Below are 2293 nucleotides of genomic sequence, written 5' to 3'. Positions count from 1 at the left end.
CCATTGTGTTTCTACTGGTTATGACAGCCATATGTACAGTGGTTGGAGGCCTTGCTGCTGTCATCTACACAGATACCCTGCAGTTCTTCATCATGATTGGAGGATCATTTTACGTCATGATTAAAGGTAAGAGGGAGTGGTAATTAGTAGTAAAGGTGTTGGTATCCATATCTACAAAGGCTGGTAATGATTTTGAGATTTCACTCACTAAATTCATATTTTAAACTTAATGTTTTCTTAAGAGATGATAGGTGTTGTATTGTTTTGATAATGATTGTTTTAATTGTGCACATTACAGTAGATCTAATCTAAGTGAATGTTTCAAGTAATCATGTGATTGGATGTAACAAATTGCAATATTCATTTATTAAATCAGAGTGAAGAAAAAGGAAGCAAAGGAAAAGGGAATTTATATAGAGTTGTTCTTATTACTTCTATGGAATATATTACTGATGCCAGGCAAGGGACAGTTGAAGATGAAGTATAATCAAGTTGATTTATGTGCTGTCTATGTGTTTTCTATTGTATTTAATGTATGATTGATGTGGTTTTAACTAGAGTTTTTATGCTTTTATTTTTCAGGCTTATATACAGTTGGTGGATACTCTGAGCTGCAAACCAAGTACCTAGCCTCAATACCTGAAAAGCTGCTGTCCAACTCAACGTGTGGACTTCCTCGAGTAGATTCATGGAGAATGTTGAGAGATGCAGACACTCTGTTAGTGACATGCCTTGGCCAGGTTTCTGCTTGGCCAGATACCTGCTTCCATTTGGTACTGGTGTGCAGACCAAGTGAGTTATGTGAAGCTTTTCTAGTATGTAGGATCTCTTAAGGGATGTACAGTTTTGGGTATATATGAAAGCATAGACAACATAGTCCCATCCAGGTGTTCTCTGCATCTGGTAACACTTTGTTATGTGAAGTGAACAAGAACATCTTCTGTTAAGCTTCAGCTGGTAACATAACAATTGTGTAAATGATAGTTTATTAATAAGTTTCCATTGTAAGTATCAGCATAAGAATCTGACCAATATAATTCAGTACAAACACAGCAGTTGTGTCAGAGAGGAGAGAAGTCTACTGACCTGTAGACACTAGACTTCAAGATGTCCATAGCGTAAAATCCAGTGCAACTTTCTCTGAACACCTGGTTTATTGTTCAAAGTTATTGACCCATGGGGATATCTTACCATTTGTGAGTCATACCTGGAAGAGCACCAGCTTCAGCAGTGAACCAAACTCTGCCCAACTTGGACTGGTGGTACAGGGTATGTTACAGAAAATTGAATATTATGAAAATATATAAAAAAAAACATACAAATAATCTCTAGTTACTTATTTCTTATTGCACAGAGTTGTAGACTATCTGAAATGATAATATGGAGTCTACTCAACAAAAAAAGTATATTACCATCTTGATATAGTATAACAAATGGACTGATATAGACCTCAGTATATGGCAAAACAACAAAAAATGTGAATGTAGAATAAGAGCTAACACCACTGTAAAGAGAAGGCATGGAGTCTTGATATTATTATCCTACAGGCCATACACCTAGGAGAGTCACCATTTAAATAAGCCTAATGCCCCAGTTTTAGTTCACATGAAGCCACGAGGCACCCTAATCCAACAGGCTAATTATTTAAGTGATTTATGGGGTGGCATTATATAAACTGCTGTAGCAGGCATAAAAGTTTCCAGTAGAGTTCACCTTTTACACAGACTGACCACAAGTTATCTTCCCCATTCTCCCTATGCACACATTCTTTAGTCTTGTTCTAGAATATAATTCAAATTGTTATATTTTCAGTGTCTTATTTTTAATGAAATGCTGTGTTCGAGAGGACTGAGAGTAAAGAATTGGTGAATAATGGTGTCTAGGTTTTAGGTGTTGATGATAAGATAGGTTAGCACATGTTCATGAATAACTGGGTGAGGTATGCTGACCATAAACATGCTTGTAGAATTAGGGGAGGAAGGGGTGCATATACTGTAGAAGTTTGGAGGAGACATAAGTTATAATGAAAAGTTCATTTTGCAACTGCCAGCATATTACTTGGAATCATAATATGCCAATATATGATATGGACACACATCCATTTAAAAACTAAATTATTTTGTAAAACAGAACAAAATTTGCCAAAAACTTGCATCATATTTTACTCAGTGGATGCTGTGCTAGATCTGTCAGTTATTATGGAAATGTTACATTTTCTCTCGATACACTTACTGTATTTGTACTAATATGTAGGTCAAAGTCTTATGCTGACTTTTACAAAGGCCATATGTTT

At 35.7% G+C, this 2293-nt stretch overlaps 1 protein-coding gene across 1 annotated transcript in view; it reads left to right on the top strand.

Moving 5' to 3' along the window:
• Positions 1 to 1362, top strand: part of LOC119580749 (sodium/glucose cotransporter 4-like) — a 2261-nt gene extending 899 nt beyond the window's left edge. The window contains exons 3-7 of the mRNA XM_037928845.1: positions 1 to 126; positions 583 to 815; positions 1010 to 1060; positions 1167 to 1269; positions 1355 to 1362. The exon at positions 1 to 126 is cut by the window's left edge and continues 64 nt beyond it. Coding sequence (XP_037784773.1) covers positions 1 to 126; positions 583 to 815; positions 1010 to 1060; positions 1167 to 1269; positions 1355 to 1362 — 521 coding nt within the window. The remainder of the gene's footprint in view (positions 127 to 582; positions 816 to 1009; positions 1061 to 1166; positions 1270 to 1354) is intronic.
• Positions 1363 to 2293: the final 931 nt, after the last annotated feature.

Source organism: Penaeus monodon, chromosome 14, assembly GCF_015228065.2.
Source record: "Penaeus monodon isolate SGIC_2016 chromosome 14, NSTDA_Pmon_1, whole genome shotgun sequence".
Taxonomy (NCBI): Eukaryota; Metazoa; Arthropoda; class Malacostraca; order Decapoda; family Penaeidae; genus Penaeus; species Penaeus monodon.
This window is presented reverse-complemented; position numbering and strand designations above follow the sequence as displayed.